At 37.1% G+C, this 19709-nt stretch overlaps 1 protein-coding gene across 1 annotated transcript; it reads right to left on the bottom strand.

Annotated features, from left to right (window-relative positions):
- Positions 1-2825: 2825 nt before the first annotated feature.
- Positions 2826-3845, bottom strand: LOC131181402 (uncharacterized). The gene is made up of 2 exons (XM_058149457.1): positions 3446-3845; positions 2826-2971 (listed from the first exon to the last, which is right to left on the bottom strand). Exons 1-2 carry the CDS (start codon positions 3843-3845, stop codon positions 2826-2828), a joined length of 546 nt encoding a protein of 181 aa, XP_058005440.1.
- Between the last annotated feature and the right edge of the window lie 15864 nt (positions 3846-19709).

The following is a 19709-nucleotide window of genomic DNA, read 5'->3' on the forward strand; positions in this document are numbered from 1 at the left end:
CACGGACACTATGTAGGCTGCAGGATGGACTCACCCAGTCTGCGGTCTACTGGGCTCTCGATCAGTATCTCCAGAACCTACGCGTGGCAAAAGCAACGCGCTAAGCAATAATGCTTAGTGGTGTAATAATAAAATAACAGGAAATAGCAGAAAATAAATATGTATTGAATGTATATGTCTTATTTGTTTGTGTTTGTTATATTCATTTATTTCTTTAACTTTGTCCATTTTCATTCATTTGGTTGCCCAAGTAACCTATACTGGATGACTGGACTGGATAAACGGGTAAACTGGCACTGGGTATCAAGTACCTCGGGCCATCACACCATCGGTCACATATGTATCTCCTGGTGTACAACAGAACAACTAACAAGCTGTAAATAATATTAGGCACGAGGCCAAGTCTCAACACAATATCAAAATGGCTAAAAGCCATAAAATCACAGAATGGCATAATGCCATGTGCGATCGCTAATCGAACCCTATTGGCATGCCAAACTATCCAAACCAATCTTGTTAGGTATACTAGGGCATTTGATACTTTAAAATTCTTCAATTTGTGAATTTCAAGTTTTGGTATCACTATTCACTTCATTAGTCAACAAAAATGTTGACTTTTGGATAGAAAATAGGTGTATTGGTTTTAACACTCCCAATGTACCACATTTTGCATTTAAAACTTGTTGGAATTTATCACCAAATCCATTTCCAAACTTAGCACTAAGGGGCAGAATCTTCAGTTTTTATACCATAAATTTACTGTTCCATTAGGGACTGTTACCGTGGAAATTTGAGGAAAAGGTAAACATGAAAGTTGTTCCTTATTTTGTCTAGTTGAATTTCTTTTTTTGAATTACTCCATTTGGAGTTTTGTAGCTCTAGATATGGTCCAAAAACCACAGCTGGCCGGATTGGAAAACTGCAGAATTTACCAAATCTACAGTACAATGAACAGTGACTGTGAGTGCCTTGTTGGATAGGTTCTGGTCATAATTTGGGGTAGGTTTCTTCATGAAAGTTGTTTGTCTATATCTTATCTTATTGCTGTAAAAATTTCAGGTCAAATAGACCATTTTACAGTGAGTTATGGCCAAATGAACACTGTTCATTTGGTCATTCTGCAGAATCTGCTTGCAGGGTATCCGGATTGGGGCTAACTTTTGGTCCACTTGCTTTGGTCTTTTGGGCATGGTTTCTTCAGAAAAATTGTGTCATTATATGTCTAGTTTCATGTCCAATTGGCCAAACACCAATTGAACCTACACAGTCAAAGATATAGCAGTCCAAACAGGCTGGACTCCCAGTCTCCCTGCTGCACTCATTAGGCAGCCCACCGATTCAGTTTGTATTACTCTAAATCTCTTCAAATTATGGTCAACTTACCTCAAATGGTCACTAATTGACCATTATAATGTTCACTTACCACTTCATAAGCCAAATCTAAATTTCACTCCCAAACCCTAGCTCAAATTCAAGGTTCACACCACACACCTTAGTTAACTCTTTCATTCCTTATATATATATATATATATATATATATATATATATATATATATATATATACACTTTAAACATAATCTCTAATTCATTCTAAGTCCATTAAAACAATCAAACTCATTACTTCCTTAGGGCTGCCGAAATTCATGGTATACATACACATGAGTTTTAGTCCATTTAATTTACAATTTCATACTAAATTCAAGTCCCTAACATGAAAATAAAGAAATATTTGCATAAATAAGCACTAACCTCTTTGCTCAACTTATTAAACTTGTGAAAACTCTAAAATTTCTCCTCTTTGTGGCTGCCTAGAGCTTCCTTAGGGTGTGTAGATAAGTTTTAGTGAAGGTGACTTAGGGTTTTGGGGGGAGATTTAAGAGATTTTTAAGCTTGATTGAAGAAGAAAAATGGAGGACCTCTTGGCTATGGTGCGGCTGGAATTTGGGGAGGAAGATGGCTGTTTGTTTTTTTAATTCTTTGGTCTTTATTTGTCTCTTTTATTAGTTAATTAATTGGTTGTTTACATGTGATTGGTGGGAACTTCAAATGACATCATAATGATGTCATAAATGAGCCTTTTTTCTTATTTTCTATTCTTTTCTTCTCTACTTATTTTCAATTTAAATTTTAGCAATATTTATTCACATTTTATGTCATAATAATTATTTACTCAACTGGACAAGTCGGTCAAAAATCGTCTCTGAAGGCGAAATGACCAAAATACCCTCCGTTTGGCTTAACGGGTCAAAATTGTCTTTGCCGATTGAAAAATTTTTCTAAATATTTTCTTGGCATTCTAATGCCATAGGAACCTCAATGACCCTTCTCTGGAGTCCCAAAAATTATTTTATGAATTTTTTCCTGGGTCTAGGGCTCCTAGTTGCGAGAACCGCAACTTCTCTCTGGGTTACCCATCGCTTGGGCACCGGCTCACTTGACTTAGTTGTATTTTATTTCTAAAATTTTTACTAAATTTTTCTTATTAATATTTGAGTTAATTATGATTCCTCACTTTAGTTTAAATATTTTTCCGAACGTTCTAGCTGTCCGGACCGACACCGGTCACCGGAACAGTAGAATGTACGGAGTTGCTATCGGGAGGGTGTTACAACTTTACATTTTAAATTGATTAGAAATTGGTTTAAAATTCCTTGTAGTATATTTAATGGGTTATTGGTAGGCGAAGTTCGATAGTTCATTAGGTATACTACGGGATCATGTTATGCCTTACGGAGGGGTAAAGTGTGACAATAAACAAGTAGATAGTTTATTTCATTGATAATAAAAATAAAATGATATATTTTTTTTTTCATTAAGAGAAAATGTTAAATAAAAATTTTACTTGCTGCAACATTATTTGATACATTATCTATAACCACTTGAACTATTTTTTTAGGATCAATTTCCATCAATTCTTTCTCAATCAAACTAGCCAACAATGCTACTGTCTTTGATTCATCACTTGCATCAACTGATTTTAATAAATACGCTTCTCTTTGGACTTTAACCAAGAAATTAATCAAGGTTCTCGCTTTTCTATCCGTCCCTCCATCACACATCAATGAACATCCATAATTCTCCCATTCTTCTTTATGAGACTCAAGAAGATTATTTATGGTCTACACTTCTTTGTAAGTAACCGAACTCTAGCCTCATGAAAACTTGGAGATTTCATTTCCCTCCCATAATTTCCAATTGCTCGAATCATTTCTCCGAAGCTATCATAATTCACAGCATTAAAAGCTATTCCCATATCATACATCCATCGTGTTATGCGACACGAGCACGCTCCCTTAACTCCTTCTTAGCTGGACTATTTTCATCAATAGTAGTTTGCCTCATATTTTTTCCCATAATAGCCGGTTTAGGGGAAAAAAATAACTGTCAATAGGCCCTCTACTGCTTTGTGGTGGTAGAACTTTTGGTTTTTTTGAAACACTAGTACCAGTGCCACTAACATTGATTGTTTGCCTTCGTTTTCTACTACTAATTTCTTGCATCAACTCTTCCTCTTCCTGATTTTCATCAATTCCCAGTACTTCAACATCATCAAATTCAGGTGGTCTTTTCATATTCATAACTGATTTCTGCTCTCTTTTTTTAATAATGAATTCTTGCATTTGATTTCTTACATCTTTTGGATATTTTGAATACCGAACTATATTTTTGCAACCTCCAGTAAGGTGTTTCTTGATTCTATTAACTCTCCCTTTATAAACTTTCATACAGTACATGCATTGAAGATCATTGGTATTATTTTCACTAACTTCAATTATATGTGCCCATCCTGGGTCCGTTCTTCTACTGCTAGTAGTAGATCCAATTGTATTACCCTTATCAACCATTTATAATCTAACAAAAAAATTAACAAGAATAAAAAGTGAATAAATTAACAACAAATTAACAATACCCAATATAAATTAAACAACTAATTAACAAGAATAACAAGTAAAAAGTAAACTAATTAACAATAAATTAACAATACCTATATAAATTAAACAATTAATTAACAAGAATAAAAAGTAAATAAATTAACAATACCCAATATAAATTAAATAACTAATTAACAAGAATGACAAGTAAAAAGTAAACTAGTTAACAATACCCATACAAATTAAACAATTAATTAACAAGAATAAAAAGTAAAGTAATCAAATAAACAATAAATTAATAATACCCATATAAAATAAACAACTAACTAACAACTAATGTCTAATTAACAAGAAAAAAAAATGTAAAACTAATCAAACAAACAATTAATTAACAAGAATAACAAGTAAAAAGTAAACTACTTAACAACAAATTAACAATGCCTTTATAAATTAAACAATTAATTAACAAAAAGTAAAATAATCAAATTAACAATAAATTAATAATACCCATATAAAATAAACAACTAATGGCTAATTAACAAGACAAAAAGTAAAACTAATCAAATTAAGAAGAATAATAAGTAAAAAGTAAACTAATTACCAACAAATTAACAATACCCATATTTATTAATTAACTAATTAACAAAAATACAAAGTCAACTAAACAATTTAATAATACCCATAAAATTTAAACAATTAAGAATAAAAAATAAAACAATTAAATTAATAACAAATAAATAACTAATTAATAATACTCAAGAAGATAGAAGGAAAAGGAGAAAAAAAAAGACAACTGTTGTATCGTGAGGAAAGAAGAAGAAGAGGAGAGAGAGAGAGAGAGGAAAATAGAGTAGAAGAGAGGAAAGAAGAAGAAGATAAGAGAGAGAGAGAGGGATACCTATTAGAGAGGAAGATAGCTGCTGCATGAGAAAGAGAGGAAGAAAGCTCAAGCTGCAGCCTTTTTTTCTCTTGTTTTTGGCGTGAGGTAAGTTGGCTGTTAGGGTTTTAGTTGTATTTGTTTTAAAAACATCAAAAAAAGTAAAAAAAAAAATTACTATTAGTTTAAAAAAGCGTCTCCTTTAGCCTGGCTTTGCCTCTTCCCTCATTGGCTTGAGGCATTGCCTCTCAGAGGACAAACCAGGTGCACCTAGGCAACGGCACAGGGGCGCATTGCCCAGGCGCTTCGATCGCTTTTAACAACACTAACTTGAATACATAATTATCGTTACATTGTTTAATCAAGTGAGAGATTCAAAATCAATCTTGACAGCTTGGGCCTGAAATTGATACCCAACTTCTGCATACAAGCATGAGCTTATCAAACTCACAAAATTAGGCCTAAAACACTTAAGCATTTCTCTAAACATTATGAAGGCTTCTTCAGATCTTCCCACACCCACCAAACCATCAATCATCACATTGTAAGCAATTTGATCATGGGCTGAATCATTTACTTCATCAATAGCCAAGTAAGCATCCATAATTTTTACTATTAAAATATCTTCTACTTCATCTACTTCACATTGTAAGCAATTTTTACTGTTAAAATACAAAGTAATCAAAGCATTTTAAACCAAATAAGGCTTTCATGGCTTCCTCTCTAGTTCCATTTTATATTGGCAAAATACATTCTCAGACATTTGTACTATTGCGTTTTTGCCTAATACACACCTGAACTAAAATTTTTAACTATCACACACCTAAACTTATGAACAAAATAACACAAACACAATTTTGGACAATCAGCACTGTGCACTATCTCACGTGAGGAGAGACAATTGAAGAGGAATTTTGTTGTCTATGTGGCACATATAACGGCTAGTTGGCTCCTCTATAAAAATGACAAAATGTTTTCTGGGTTAGAAATCCTCCCTTTCTATGGCACGCAGATGAATCTTCTTCTCCTTCTTGTAATTTTTTTTTCCTTCGATTCCTCTTCATTGTTGTGTGATATTAAACCTTTAACACTGTAGTCCCCTTAAACTTTTGATTCATTCTTTTATTTTGCATGATTGTTGGGAACCCTAGTTATTTCAAATTGGGTATTTGAGAGAATAATGGAGGGAAGCCAAATTAACTTCGTGTATCCAGTGTGCCATTATGGAGAAACATTAATGTTGAGAGTTTCTTGGACACACATGAATCCAGGGAGAAGATTCTTTGGTTGCAGGCATTATGGGATGAGTAATATGTGTATTGGTTGCATTGCAATTATTGATTTTTTTTGTTTTGTGTTTTAATTGAAAGATTGTTGTGTGTTTATATGATTTTTGTGAGATGAAAGACTTTTGTGGTATGTGGTTATTTCGCCTGGTTTGATCCCCTTGTGCCAGACCATTTGAAAAATATAATTCTTGATTTGCTACCAAGGTTTAATGAGCATAAAGTTGTAAAGAAGAGAGGAGCCTTGAGTGGAAGCACATATTGTCAAAGAATTTTATTTGTAGCAGTAGCAATATTATTGGTTTTGATATCTTGGTTGTTGTGTTTAACATGACTGTGGTTATGGCTAAAGTTTTTTTTTTTGTTGGATTTGTTAGGTTGGTTGCTATGTGCAACTTGATTGTAGTTTTTGTATTCTCTATAATTATTAGAAAACATTTTGGTATGGATTGTAAATGTTAGTTGATTATGTAATTAAGTTAATGTTAATGAAGTGAAAATTTGCTAAAAAAAGTATGTGCATTCTTTATTATTAGTGATTTTGAAGATTGTGATAACTGTTTAAAAAAAAATTACAAATTTAACTATATTTTAATAAGCTATAAAATTGTAGATTGAACTATTTGTTGTCTATTAAAAGTGTAGATGCTTAATATGCAATGCAGAATTAGTTAAATAAACTACAAGTGCAATAACACTTTTGTAAACCTATAAGTGCAATTATAAGTTGAACACATCCATAAAGTTAACATTTACTTAACCTAATTGTTGCAATGCTAACCTAGTTCATATTCAGAAGTAGAGTATGCACTGCATCATCAGTACACATTCACTTTTGTAGCAAATATAATAGCAAGTTTAAAACATACTCCAAAACATAAGTTTTTTTTTCCAAAATACTGCTTATTATATTAACATCAAAGTTGCAAGTTGTAGAAGTTTTTTACAAGAGCTAAAACACTAAATGGTGCTAAATCATTGCCCTTTGATTGCTGCCTTGTTGATCTTCTTGTGTTGTTGGCCATTTCAATTATAGTGTTGGTTTGAGATTGCTGACTAGTATTCCTCCTAGTCATCATATGGCCCATCCTACTTTTTTTTCCAATTGTGATGTGGATATTGCTTGCTTGCCCTTCCATCTAAGTGACTTTGCTTTGAATCCAAGATCTCCAATCATTTTAGTAACATTCTTCACTTGTGATTCTAGTTTATGATGGGGAATAAACTTAGATGTTTCATGTCTAGGCTACAAAAGTAGCAATTAATCCATTAGTTGATAAAGTAACAAAATTTCAATTAACACTGAATATATAATGTAAACTCACATATTTTAAAGTGAACATTTTATCTTGATTCACATAATAACCATATCCAATGAATTTGCCCCCTTTCTGTTGCTGGTTAGCAGGTGGTACAGTTGAATCAAATGTTGCCACATTCAATCTGTGGTATAGATCTTGAGGGTCCCTTGGAAGTTAATCCACCTCTTTTGCTTGGTAATTTATTAATTCCTCTACCTCGACCCTCCTTTCTCTAATGGAACCCAAATTGCTGATATTAGTACTTGGAGTTTCCCTACCATAGTAACTTGGTATCCTCTCCTATGTTGCCCTCTAGCTGCAGTTGGTATAGAATAATTACCCCTTCTAATACCTACAATGACTTGCTTAGTTGTATTTGGTAGATTGATTATGTTCTGACCATTAAAGCCTTGTGATTCATGTTGACTTGCCCTCACTTGAGGAACCTGAAATGAAGAGAATTATCAAACTATGGTAGAAATAATTAAAGTATATAATTAAACACATTTATAAATATTAAAGTATATAAAAATGACCTTAGTTTGTGGAGCTTTTAGTGGATATGCACTTCTATTGTGGTTTTTACTCTTGCATATTCCACATGTCATTTGGATTCCTTTTCTTGACAATTTTCCCATTTTCTTCCTAAACTCATCCTTGTCTTTTCTCCTGGCTTTCTTTTATTTACCAGGTTGCTTGGTGATTACTAAAGGATCAATTTATGGATTATCATTATCCTCCCATAGCCTCATTCCCCTTACTGGTTGCATAGTGTAAGCATAAGACTTGAGGTAATACTCTTTGGTATAATACTTAGAGATGTAATCTTCAGGTTTCAATTTCTTGTGGAATAGACAACATATGGCATGTGGACAAGGTATGCCTTTTATCTCCCAAAATTTGCATTCTCCCAACTCAAATCAATTGTATGCCTATATTCACCATGAGTAACGTCAAAACAATCCTACACATGTTGGAAATTCTAGAATTCTTCTATAAACAATCCCTTGTAATTGGACTTATATTACTTATTCAAGTTGCAACAAAATCTCTCATGGTTATTATCCTATTCATGATTTTGACACGAATTTCCTCCATCATTGTGATAATAGACTTGTGCCTAGTAGTAAGTATCCAAGAATTAAAAGTCTCACACATATTATCCTCAACCACATCACATTTTGCATGTGGACTGTGATAAACCCTCACCCAATCCTACACAGGATAACTAAACAATTCCTCACAAATCCCTGTACCCAATTTTGATAATTGCTTAAGATTGTCTTTTAATTCAAACTCAAAGGTAGACTTAGCAACAACCCATAATTTCTTTCTCCTCTCAGTACCCCTCCATTTCTTTGCCCGTGCTTGATAAATATGTCTCCCACACTTCCTATGCTCAGCCTTAGGTAGTTCCTCTTCAATTGCAGGAATAAGCCCCTTCAATTAAAATTAAGATAATTATGATATGACTAAAAAAATGATTATAAATGGTTATAAATGTAAATAATTTTAAAATGTATATAAAAAAATAGACCTATTGCATATCAGTCACAATAGTCACCTTATCTCCATTTCGAAGATCCAAATCCTATTTTAGGACTTTTATAAACCATTTCCAGGTTACTTTGGTTTCCAAATCAATAATTGCCAATGCTATAGGGAACATTTGGTTGTTTCTATCCTTCGAAATAGCCACTAGACATTTTCCCTTACGAGGTCCTTTTAAAAAACATCCATCCAAACCTATGATCTTCCTACACCCTGCCTTAAAAACCTTGCTTTATGGAATTAAAAGAAACATAAAACCTACTAAATAAGACTTTCCTTGGCTCACTTTGGGTGTCAGTCCTATCAAAACATGCAATGCCTGGATTTGATCTATTCAATTCATCAACATAATAAAAAAGCCTTGCATATTTTACTTTATAATCACCCATAATTTCCATAAAAACTTTTTGTTTAGCCCTCCTATACGTGTATTTTCCTACATAACACCCTAATTATTGCTTGCATAAATCCTGTAATTCCCACAACTTGATGCTAGGCTTTGAAATTATCATATCTTCAAATATCCTTATAATAAAGTTTGCATTACACTGCCTGTTGGTGTTTGTCCTATAACACTTGTGCACAGGATTATAAGATTTGACAATAAAGTTGTTTGACTATGTCTCTAAACTTGCAAAAAGCAACCATGGACAAACATCCTTGCATGTGACTCTCACTCTCTTAGGGTCATTAGGTCTCAATCTCAATAACACACCCCTATGAATAGCATATTTGCTAATAGTAGCTCTAAATTGAACAACATTTTCAAAAACCATACTTAGCTCCCATACTAGAATTTGGCATTCGGGATCATAATAGGTTGTCTTGCTTCTTCTCTTGGTTGGTTGGTCTGCATCCTCCTCATTTGCATCATAATCACTCAAATCTTCACTTCCAGGATCAAAACTCCCCCAAAAATCTTTATCTCCAGCTATCTTACTAGCATACCTACTATTTTATCCCTCAACATTCTCAAAGCCCACATCAACACCTGCCTCTCTTAAATTAATTTCATCCTCAGTTGCTTTGTCTTTCTTATTTGTTCCTTTTTTTCTTTTTCAATTCCCTCTTTGCCTCCCTTACATTTCGCAACTCCTCATCAATATCACTAGCTTCAAGTGCACTTAGAAACTCTTCTTCATCACTCAAACCTTGTAGATCTTCATCACTGCTATCATTTTCTATGCTTTCCTGCTCTTGTGAACCAATTTGGTATGACACATCTTCACTACTGTCTAAATCAACATCTTCTTAACTAGCATTATGTTTTAGAGCCTCTAGCTCTTCCTCAGCCACTGCAGAACATGGATGTGTGTTAATACCTTCTGAAAAATGATCAACAGCTTTTGCATGTGGCTCACAAGCTTTTGTCTCAACACTTTCTAGCAGAACAACTTCTAGATCAACAACTTCTACCTCACCACCAACCGCTACAACAAGTGGACCTTGATCTGCCTTAATTTCCTCAACCACATTACAGTCAATAGCAGCAGGAAAGGGAGGATCTTTTGCTTGTGTAGATGTTTCCCTCCTAGCTATCCTAGTTTTATCTGGCTCCTCCCAAGTGTGGCCCACATAAATTGAAGAGTACCCTCATCCCCTGTCTCTTTGTATACATCTAGTAGTACCTTATCATTGCACAGTAAAATAAACTCCTCTTCTGTCCTCCCAATGGGCCTTGTATATACACATAATACCTTGCCACAATCAAAATCTCTTGCATAATCCAGGATGCCGAATATGCAGAGGTAATCTGGGTCCATTCTTACACTTTCTTCACCTCTACCCACATATGATGCATGTGGGTTATTAGCAAATACCCCACCAAAATGCCATCTCACAGTAAGACCCATGCTGCAAATTACATCAACAAAGCTAAAAAAATTCAACATTCAGTTTTCTAGGGGACCACTAAAATTGTAGAATCATGCAATTAAAGAAACTTTGAAGGGCAAATCATACACTTATTTTCAACTGTTACTCGCTAAATAAAATATTCAACCTAGGTAACCTAATTAAATACCCATAATCTTACACTATATTAACCAAAATTGCCATTCTTTAACACTGTTATGAAGCATGCAAATACAATAACTTACAAATTACAAAAAACTAAACTCACATTTTGCCATATAACATGATGGATTTCATCCCTCAGTGTTGAATTTCAGTATCTTCTTCAATGCATTGCTGTCAATGGATGGCTTCTTTAAAGAACAAAATTGAATTCAGAGAGTTTAGATTTTGGGATTTTTACCTCCAAAGTCATAATTGTTACCCTACTCTTTCTTTCACTACCAACACAGCTTTTTATACCAATTCAGCTTTTTAACGTCCATTTGGCAAAGAATTGTCATGTAAGATGCGTGTATTTTACACTCTCGGGGCACTGTGCAAAATTATGTTTATGTGTTAAATTTTTTATAAATTTAGGTGTGTGATAGTTAAAAACTTTAGTTCAGGTTTTTATTGGGTAAAAATATAATAATACAAGTATCTGAGGATGTATTTTATCATTTTATATAGGTTCTCTTAATAAAGATATGCCGTTTTCCATTACCAAGCATTTTGCTGAGTGTCGCAAAGGATTTTGCGATCGCCTGAACGAACCCTCACCGAAGTGGGAAAGAGTGAGGAGTCGCCACCTTAGTTTTGAGGGAAACTAAAGAAAACCATTTGTGAAAATAAATTGAAATGAAACCACTTCAAGACAGAGATTCTAGGTTCGGGGTCCGTAAACGGGTGGGGAAGGTGTTAGGAACCCCACCTCGTCCCTTAATAAGGGTAAGTATATTTAACTTTGCATTAGTTAGGAGGGCTTGAATGGACATGTTAATCCTTTTGACTAAAGGAACATTTGATTTTTCACTAAATTTGGATCACCCAGATACATAAGTAAATGGGACAACCTTAGTGAGTTACTCTTGTATGTTAATTTTATTTGAAAGGAATATTTTATTAAAATTTAATTTAAGAATCGGATAAGAACTCTTCTCCGAACTCTTTAATATCTGTTAAAATTCTGGGTTGAGACCGGATAAGAACTCTCCTTCGATCTCTTTTAAATTATTAAAATTTTGAGTTGAGACCGGATAAGAACTCTCCTCCGATCTCTATTTAATATTTATTAAAATTTTGAGTTGAGACCGGATAAGAACTCTCCTCCGATCTCTATTTGATATTTATTAAAATTTTGAGTTGAGACCGGATAAGAACTCTCCTCCGATCTCTATTTGATATTTATTAAAATTTTGAGTTGAGACCGGATAAGAACTCTCCTCCGATCTCTATTTGATATTTATTAAAATTTGAGTTGAGACCGGATAGGAACTCTCCTCCGATCTCTATTTGATATTTATTAAAATTTTGAGTTGAGACCGGATAAGAACTCTCCTCCGATCTCTATTTGATATTTATTAAAATTTGAGTTGAGACCGGATAGGAACTCTCCTCCGATCTCTATTTGATATTTATTAAAATTTGAGTTGAGACCGGATAGGAACTCTCCTCCGATCTCTATTTGATATTTATTAAAATTTGAGTTGAGACCGGATAGGAACTCTCCTCCGATCTCTTTTAGATTAACAGGAGCCTGAAAGGGACTTTTCCGATCTCCCGAATTTTAATTTCAGCTACATGTCATAAGAGCCTAAAGCTAAGGATTCTGGCATTCAAGGATGCTGAGGATAAGGCTTCTTGATACCTTGTGACTAAACGGAGAATACTAGACTTGATTTACCGACCTTCCATGTAGTCATCTTACCAATACCTATTAATGTCCGATCTATTTTGTTTCGTTTACTTTTGGTTTTATTCCACTTTATGGTATCTTGCCGAATTGCTGTTTACGTCAGCCCAATATTTTGGCTATTTTTCTTACGTGTTATTCAGGCTCTCTCTCTTAAAAGAGACCCTTAAGTTGCAGTTACCTACGTTTTACCCAACCACTTACACGCTACTAGGAGCTAGAAAACTTGCATTCAGAAATGACGAAGATTAATAAAATGATGGACTGATCACTAAAGAGATAACTCGAGAGTAACATTCTTCGGGGTTCTTTTGCACAGAATGAACTTGGAGAAAATCGCATACGTAAGAAGAACAAAGAAAGTGCGAAAAGTAAACGTAAACACTTAATAAAACAGCAATATGAGCTCTTACCTGTAAGGAGCCAAATCTATTGAAATAACTAGGAGGTGACAAATAGTGATAAGACAGCGGATTGATTAGCCTGAGGGCTGATGTTCGTCGTGAACTGAAGGGTGCTTAGCTAAAATGCAATCAGATTAAGATAAAAACCGAGTGGGATGAAGTTGAGCTTGGACAATGGGAATGAAAACAGAGATGATAAAAGGCTGAAAGTGAGAGTGTGACCAGATAATGAACAAACTGAAAATGTAGAGTTCCAGTATTCAGAATCCTTTTCAAGAAAACACTTCAGAAAACTAGTTTCAAAAGTCTTTCTAATCAACACTTCTAAGTAGCAGAGTAACAAACTGAATGAAGTTTCAGAGTTCTTCCGCTATAATAACTACCTCTCTTTTTTGCCCGTCCCTTGAACAGTTTTTCATGCAGGTATTTATAGGAATCGGGTGCTCCCCATGAAGGGTCAGGATTTATTTTGAGGGAGATGGAGGGTCAAGATTTCGAAGGACATGATCGGATGTTCAGGAATTAAAGAGCATCAAAATGAATGGCCGAGATCGCTCTTCAGAATATTTGTCCTTTTCTTCTTTCAATCTGACGGTCCCAAATCTTCTTGTCCGAGGTGATCCGAGGGCCGGGAGTGAAAGGCGCTGGTCTTGTCGTCTTCTTCTTTGATCCAAGGGCTCCGAGCTTGTCCTTACAAGTGAGATCAACGGTGGAGATTGGGATGTACAGGACTGTCATGACATACCCTGGCACCTGTCAGCATTGCGGGCGATTCTTAGGCGTGCGGTGGAGATCTCGTCTGCCACGCTTTAACTACCTCGGCTCTGATTCTGACGATGGTTATTTGGGATTTGTCTTATTCTTTTTGCCTTCCGACCCCTCCCACGCTCCTATTCCGATCTCTCATGCTGATCTCCCATCTTCCGATCTCTATTATTCCGATCCCCAGAGATCGCCCAAACGATGTAATCCGATTTTTTGGAAATAAAAGTCAATTATTATCTTATTATTATTGCACTGATTATTTTCCGATCTTTGATGTGTTTATCCGATCTGGTTCCTAACTGAACAACCCTTAACTGATCCGCAATTCGAAACATTTATCTTAATATGTCGATCTCTAATTAGCTGTTCTCTTTATGGAATTTGAGAGACGTGTCAGAACAGCTGGCGAATCCCGTTAACCGATGCATTGCCTGGGACATCGTGAGCATTAAATGCTCGGACGAGTATAAATAGGGGTAAAGGGTTGGCCATTTGCTCCTGTATGTCATTTTCAGTCTCTCGCAAGCAATTCTAAAACTCTCCCGATTTTCAAGCTCTTCCGACTCCGTTCAAGCTCCGGTAAGGGTTTTAATCCTTCTTTTAACTTTAAGTTCTTTGTTTTCCTTAAAAAAGAGCGGCGCCGAAGGTCAGAGAGCGGCAAGCCCACCTTCCGTCCATGTTTCATGGTCGTCTGATGAAGTAGAGGTGGTCGGGCCGAGCGCACAACCAGAACCTTCTAGGGTCTCCATTCCAGCTAGGGGGCGAACCGCACCATCGAGGCTTGTACCTTCCTCAGGGAGGGAGAATCTTCCTATGGACGAGCTGCCGTCGATCTTGCAAGAAACTGATCTGCAGTCGTTTAGCCAGGAGTACAACATAGAGCCCGATTCATATGAACTTATCCGGTGTCACGGCGATCACCGAGCCGATCACTCCTTTGAAGAGAATGACATGGTGATGGTATACGAGGAACAGTTAAAGGCCGGTCTTCGGTTCCCTCTGGACGACTTCTTCAAGGAGGTCCTAAAATTCCACCGAGTGTGCATCGCCCAAATTCACCCTAACTCGTGGCGGATCTTGGTAGCCTTTCGAGGCCTGTGCCGAGCTAAGGGAATCAGACCTACGGCTAAGGTGTTCACCGAACTGCACAGGCTAACTCGCTGAAAGGACGACGAGCATTGGTTCTTTCAGGCGAAGCCTCATTGCGGGCTCTTCACCGATCTGCCCTCCTCCCTTAAGAATTGGAAGAACCGCTTCTTCATTCTGAGGAGCAAAAATCCGACCTGCTTCGAGGACTTCCCCCGTAGCTGGTGGCACCAGGGGCCCTTGATTCCGAAGCGTATTACCCTGAACAAGGAGGAAATTTAAATTGCAGGAAATTAAAATCAACTTAGATCAAGGAACCAGAGGTTGATAACAGGAAATGTAAATTGCAGGAAATTAAAATCAACTTAGATCAAGGGACCAGAGGTTGATGACAGGAAATTTAAATTGCAGGAAATTAAAATCAACTTAGATCAAGGAACCAGAGGTTGATAACAGGAAATGTAAATCGCAGGAAATTAAAATCAACTTAGATCAAGGAACCAGAGGTTGATAACTGGAAATTTAAATTACAGGAAATTAAAATCAACTTAGATCAAGGAACCAGAGGTTGATAACAGGAAATTTAAATTGCAGGAAATTAAAATCAACTTAGATCAAGGAACCAGAGGTTGATAACAGGAAATGTAAATCGCAGGAAATTAAAATCAACTTAGATCAAGGAACCAGAGGTTGATAACTGGAAATTTAAATTGCACTTACAAAGCAAGCCTAATTCGGACACGAGAAGTTCTTCCCCAATGAAGTGTACTTAACAGAATCCCGAAGGCCAAAGATTAATGGAGGATGAGTTGCAAGACTTGACCTATGACCCCACTTTTCAAATGCTCTTCTTCCGTTTTTGACTTTTTCCCGAAAAGCGCCCTTACGGGTTTTCACTTCCACTTCGTCCATATGACTAGAAATGCCCTTTCGGGTTTTCACCTCTAGTTGGTTTTTTTTTTTTTTTTTTTTTTTTTTTTTTTTTTTTTAAATGCCCTTTCGGGTTTTCATCCCTATTTCCTTTTATATACCCTTTTCCTGGTCATTCCCTGCAAATCTCATAGTAAAGTACGTGAGGTTATCGATTGTTAGATCCTAATCTTATGGCAAAAATTTTAACTGATTAATAGCGCATTAAATAACGAGATTGCAGAAGGATAATGTTGAAGAATAAATATAAGGGAAAGATAGAAGCATAGGGAATGAAGTATGACTTTATTACGATTTTAATAAAAACAAAGATAGAGTTTCAAAGAAGAAAGGTACAAGGATAGATCTCACATATTCCTTGTGGCTGGCTTTGGAATCCTTTAACTGCCATTATTTCAAATTCTCTGAAGCCTCGTGTCACGACGGTTTATTTCCCTTCTTGGTCTCATGCTTCTTTCCTTATTTCTCCCTTTTGGTTCTTGGGATGCCCTTGCGGGTTTTCACCCCTAGATTTTTGTTTTTTTTTTTTGGATGACTCACTTTTTCAGGATGCCCTTTCGGGTTTTCATCCTTCACTCATTTTACAGAAAGTGCCCCTTCGGGGTTTTCGCCTTCTTTCACACATTTTGCTAGGAGCGCCCTTTCGGGTTTTCGCTCCTACCCCTTTTTCTTTTTTTTTCTCTTTTTTTCTCTTTAGGCATAGTATTTCTTGATGGTGTCAGCATTCACAGGTCTTGGAAACTCTTCACCGTCCATGTGGGTCAAGATCAAGGCTCCTCCAGAAAATGCCTTTTTAACCACATAGAGTCCCTCGTAGGTTGGTGACCATTTGCCCCGGGGATCATTTTGATTCGGTAGCACTTTTTTCAGAATTAGGTCCCCGGGTTGGAATTTGCGTGGGCGAACGCTTTTGTCAAATGCTCTAGCCATTCTCATCTGGTATAACTGCCCATGACATGCTGCTGCTAACCTTTTCTCATCCAGCAAGTCTAACTGATCCAACCTTGACTGGATCCATTCCGACTCATCAATCCCTGATTCCTTCAGAATCCTTAGGGAAGGAATTTCAACTTCAATAGGTGATACCGCTTCCATCCCGTAAACCAGTGAGTATGGAGTTGCCCTAGTTGAGGTTCTTACAGAAGTTCGATATGCGTGGAGAGCGTAGGGAAGCATATCATGCCAATCTCTATACGTGACCATCATTTTCCGGATTATTCTCTTGAGATTTTTGTTTGCAGCTTCCACCGCTCCATTCATCTGGGGACGGTATGGGGAGGAATTGAGGTGTTGGATTTTGTATTGATCACATAATTTCTGAATCTTCAGACCATTCAGATTCTTGGCGTTGTCAGTGACGATTTCATTGGGGAGACCATGTCGGCAGATGATATTGTTTCTGAGGAATTTGAGAAACGTGTTCTGCGTGATGTGCGCATAGGATGTCGCCTCGACCCACTTGGAGAAATAGTCGATGGCCACAAGGATGAATCTGTGCCCATTGGATGCCTTGGGATTGATGGGACCAATCACATCGATGCCCCACATTGAGAAAGGCCATGGCGAGACGAGGTTGAACAACTTGTGAGGTGGCACATTTATAGGATCTGCATAGATTTGACACTTATGGCATTTTCGAAAATATTCGATGCAATCTTTTTCCATTGTAGTCCAAAAATATCCCCGTCGCATGATTTGCTTAGCCATCATGTGCCCATTGGCATGGGTTGCACAGTTTCCCTCATGCGTCTTGAAAAGGATTTTCTTTGCCTCCTTTGCATCCACACATCTCAACAATTCGCCATTGGAGCTTCTCTTGTATAGGGCTTCTCCACTGGGGAAGTATCCCAATGCTAATCTTCGAAGCATCCTCTTTTCGTTTTTGCTAGCCCCTGGAGGGAATTCTCTGGTTCTGATGTAGACCAGGATGTCATGATACCAAGGTTTACCATCAGGTTCTTCCTCAATCATGAAGCAATATGCTGGCTCACTCCTTGCTTTAATCTTCAATGTCTGAATCATCTGACTCTCTTCGATTTGAGCCATAACAGCTAGAGTAGCTAAGGCATCAGCAAATTGATTCTTGTCCCTACTAAGGTGAGTGAAAGAGATTTCTTCGAATTTCTTAATCAGCTCCAATAAGTACTTCTGATACGGGATTAGCTTCAGATCCTTGGTTTGCCATTCTCCTTTGACTTGATAAATAATCAGGGCTGAGTCTCCATATACTTCCAACTTCCTGATTTTCATTTCGATGGCAGCCTGTAGTCCCATCACACAAGCTTCGTATTCCGCGACGTTGTTGGTGCAGTCAAATCTTAACTTGACAGCTATCGGAAAGTGTTTTCCATCCGGGGATATCAACACAGCTCCAATTCCATTACCTGACAAATTGACAGCTCCGTCGAAATACATTTCCCATACATTGGCTGACCCTCCTTCCGCGCAGTCTACTTCATTGATGTGCTCATCAGTTAACTCAAAATCAAGAGCTTCATAATGCTTGATAGGATTTTCTCGCTAGAGATCGGCGTGATCACGCTACCTTTCACCGCCTTCCGGGTCATATAGACTATGTCATATTGGGAGAGTATAACCTGCCATTTGGCTATTCTGCCTGGCACGAATGGGCTTTCGAATACATATTTGATAGGATCCATCCTGGAGATGAGCCATGTCTTGTGATTCAGCATGTAGTGCTTGAGGCGATTCACTGTCCAGGCTAATGCGCAGCAAGTCTTTTCTAAGAAAGAGTATCTTGACTCACAATCATTGAACTTCTTGCTCAAGTAATAAATAGCCCTCTCCTTTCGGCCGGTATCATCATGTTGTCCCAAAACGCACCCCATCGAGTTCTGTTGGACCGCCATATACAGGATAAGAGGCCTTCCTGCCACGGGTGGAACCAATACTGGTGGGCTGGTCAAGTATTGCTTAATTTTCTCAAAAGCCTCCTGGCAAACTGAATCCCACTGAGTGGAATTATTCTTCCGGAGTAGTCTGAAAATAGGCTCAGCTTTGGCAGTGAGATTAGAAATAAATCTCGAAATGTAGTTCAATTTTCCCAGGAAACTGCGCACCTCCCTTTCTGTTTTTGGGGATGGCATTTCTTGAATAGCTCGAACCTTGTCTGGATCAACCTCTATTCCCCTCTCACTTACTATGAATCCCAAAAACTTTCCCGATCTAGCTCCGAATATGCATTTGGCAGGGTTCAATTTCAACTGGTATCTTCTGAGTCTCTCGAATACCCTCCTCATCACCTGTACGTGGCTTTCTTTTCCTCTGGATTTAATGATCATATCATCCACATACACTTCCACCTCTTTATGCATCATATCGTGGAATAATGTGACCATTGCGCGCTGGTAGGTAGCACCAGCATTCTTCAACCCGAAAGGCATGACCTGATAGCAAAACACTCCCCATTGAGTGATAAAAGCAGTCTTATCCTTGTCTTCCTCATCCATTGGGATTTGATTGTACCCAGATGCCCCATCAATGCATGAGCACCTGCCCAATCCCGCAGCATTATCTACCAACACATCAATGTGGGGGAGAGGGAAATCATCTTTTAGACTTGCTTTATTAAGATCCCTGTAGTCAACGCACACCCTGACTCTCCCGTCCTTCTTCATTACCGGGACGACGTTAGCCACCCATTGTGGATATTTGACCACTTCCAGGAACCCAGCGTCATATTGTTTCTTGACTTCATCCCGAACTTTGAGCAGTGTGTCTGGATTCATTCTCCTTAACTTCTGCTTTACTGGGACTGTCCCCGGAATTAGGGGGATTTTATGTGTCACTATTTGAGGGTCCAAACCCATCATATCATTATAGCTCCAGGAAAATACGTCGAGGAATTCTTTAAGCAGACTGATCATAT

The sequence above is a fragment of the Hevea brasiliensis genome, chromosome 7, assembly GCF_030052815.1.
Source record: "Hevea brasiliensis isolate MT/VB/25A 57/8 chromosome 7, ASM3005281v1, whole genome shotgun sequence".
Taxonomy (NCBI): Eukaryota; Viridiplantae; Streptophyta; class Magnoliopsida; order Malpighiales; family Euphorbiaceae; genus Hevea; species Hevea brasiliensis.